The sequence below is a fragment of the Gavialis gangeticus genome, unplaced genomic scaffold, assembly GCF_001723915.1.
Source record: "Gavialis gangeticus isolate Ggan-Ray unplaced genomic scaffold, GavGan_comp1, whole genome shotgun sequence".
NCBI classification, from domain to species: Eukaryota; Metazoa; Chordata; order Crocodylia; family Gavialidae; genus Gavialis; species Gavialis gangeticus.
The window spans coordinates 36,697,027-36,699,744 of NW_017728994.1; the positions used below are offsets into that span (position 1 = coordinate 36,697,027).

Below are 2,718 nucleotides of genomic sequence, written 5' to 3' on the forward strand. Positions count from 1 at the left end.
ACTTAAAATTGGAAGCTGGAGGTTGGCAATTGCAGGATTTGCTAGTTATACTGTTGCTGAGGGAGTGTGTTCTGTTCTCATGCCATGATGTAAGTGAGATTTTTAAACTGAATTCTTCCTTTCCTTTATCAAAAGCTGAAAAAATAGTCAATTTATTACTCTCTCTAGAGAACAAACTAATAGTCCGATTCTGGTACTCAGTAGGTATATTTACTTACATGAACCTTTATCTTTTAATAAGAGACACTGTCAACCAGTGAACTAATACAAGTGCCAAATTATGCATACATGCATTTTCACACTAAAGATTGAGAACTAAATGTCATAAAACACAGAATCACTTTAATTACAACAGAGTTTATTTCACTTTAAAAACAGACCATTAAAAAGGTACACAAAATAAATATTCAAATTATTGCACAGAAAAGCAAAACCAAATTAGAGAATTAGTTCTGTCAGACAGCAATTTATTTGAACAAGATCAGTGTGGATGAATATAAACTGGCAGATAAAATTTCATAGAAAAACTCATTCATATCATGTATCATTCTATCACGGTAAGAAAATATTTCTCTGTGTATGTATTGAACATCATATGCCAATGTATAACATGCTTTATAAAAGCTGGGATATTCAAAGGAAATAAAGCAAAGTCTCTTTATACTTCCTTATGTTTGACTCAAATAGAAATAATATAGTTAAAAAATTCAATTTCAGACACACACACACAGAGATATAAAATATTTGTTATAAATAACAGTTATGGCCCATATAACTGAGTTCAAACATTCATATTTTGATCAATCTGAAAAATTAAACTTTTCTTTCAGATTAGAAGTTGCACAAAGTGTGCTAGTTCATAGACAAGCTCCCTTACTTTGGATGTACATGAGCAAATGTTCCAAAGAGTTTATCCCAGTGGGTGAAGTATGGAGCATAGTTAGATCTGAATTTCAGGTGATGGAGATCGTGATGTGGAGCTCCTCCATACAAGCCAAATGGCACCAGTCTGTGAGTTGACCATGGGAAGTCATAACCTGAATGATCCTCCACTGACAGTGCAATGTTAACAAGGAAGAAAATCATTTCTGTCAAAGGGTGACACTTCAGCATCACTGGATTGATGGCAGCGAAAAATCCAAGTGAAAGCAGTTCCCATACGCTGGAGTACTGTGCAGTAAGAGCAAATGTAGAAATGTGTTTGTGATGTACCTTGTGAAACGTCTTGTACAGCCAAGATACCTTGTGATGAAGCAAATGCCACAGGAAATACTGGAAGTCAAAGAGAAGCAGGCAAACTGTTACATCCAGCAGGAGTTTGGGCAGCTCAGGGGCCATCACAGGTAGATGCACTGGTCTCCAATACCAGTGAGCAACCGTCACTGGGAAAATCAAGACCATGTGGTGATAAACACTTTGAAGTACACAAGGCACCATCATTTCAAGAGTTGGATAACTCTGAGGCTGGATTTTGTATCTTCTTAGGGTTGGTATTTTAGTGCTTAAAAAGTCCAGTGCAACATAAGGAAGGCAGAAAGTCATGTAAGCCGTAAAGGAAAACAGTGCTGGAAAATAAGGTGACCTGACCAAAGGTTCCTTCTCCTTGACAATGTCCCAGAAGAACTGCAGAGCCAACTTGTCAAACTCTCCATCCCTCCCACTGCTGAGCAGGACTCTCTTCTGCGTGCTACAGTTCATGCTGATTGCAGTCTGTAACTGTTGGGACTGTGCTGCATTCGCAGGGCTTTATGCCTCTCAAAAACCCGCCCCTTTCACTTCCTAACAGACAAAAAAGGAAAATATCCTTTCTGTCCGGAAACAACAAGATACGCTAGTCTCAGAGCAGAGTTCTCTCATTAGTGCAAGTAGATTTAAGCAATAAAATACCAGCTTTAAGAAGATACAAAATCCAGCCTCAATTATCCAACTCGGAGAAGCATTCTTTTACTTCTTAGTGCTTGCTATATCTCTGTTAAAAAGCAGAGAAAAGGGACTGTAGTGCTTTCTGTGCTGTTTCTCTAATGTACCTTAACAACTGTTGCTCTTTGTACTATTTTAAAATCCTATCACTCACACTGATTTTGCTACCCCATCCAGAAAATAGGTACATATCAATCATACTTTCCATATGGAGTATTTGCCTGTGATTCTTACCAGAGATTTACCAAAATCTGTCCATCCTCCCCACATCTTCCTCACTTTCCTTCCCCCCCCCAAAACTGATCTTCTCTCTCAGGCCCTGTAGGCAATTTCAAAGATTGGAAATCTAAACCAAGGTCCAAGTTTGCAGACAGTTCCTAATCTCTACAAAGGACTCAACCAAAACCCTAAATCAGGACAGCTCGGAGCTCTCAATCCAAAGTGAGTGGCTTTATCTCATATCTGCCTGGTTCATAGCAAAATCAGCTCATGATCCTGCACTCACCAAAATCTCAAAGCTCCCATCAACCTTAGATTTTTTTTTCTGTTTTCTTGTTTTTTCTTTTAACAAACAGAACTGCTTTGTAAAAAGAATGAAATGCCTAAATCCCTACATGCATCATCAGAATCAAATAGATACAATATTAGTGATAAGCATTGTACAAACCTATTTCATAATGTAAAAGTTTCTAGTAGTTTTATCATAGGCATTAAAGCACTTGTGTAAACACAGAACTTTGTAGTTACATCTATTAGTATTTTGCCCTGAAAAGGATCTAGGCCTGATCTGGTTGCTGT

The 2,718-nt window shown here is 37.7% G+C and overlaps 1 protein-coding gene across 1 annotated transcript; it reads right to left on the reverse strand.

Moving 5' to 3' along the window:
• Nucleotides 1-218: 218 nt before the first annotated feature.
• CH25H (cholesterol 25-hydroxylase) lies at nucleotides 219-1,745 on the reverse strand. Its single transcript, XM_019502580.1, has one exon. The coding sequence runs from the start codon at nucleotides 1,696-1,698 to the stop codon at nucleotides 874-876; it is 825 nt and encodes a 274-aa protein (XP_019358125.1). The 5' UTR covers nucleotides 1,699-1,745; the 3' UTR covers nucleotides 219-873.
• Between the last annotated feature and the right edge of the window lie 973 nt (nucleotides 1,746-2,718).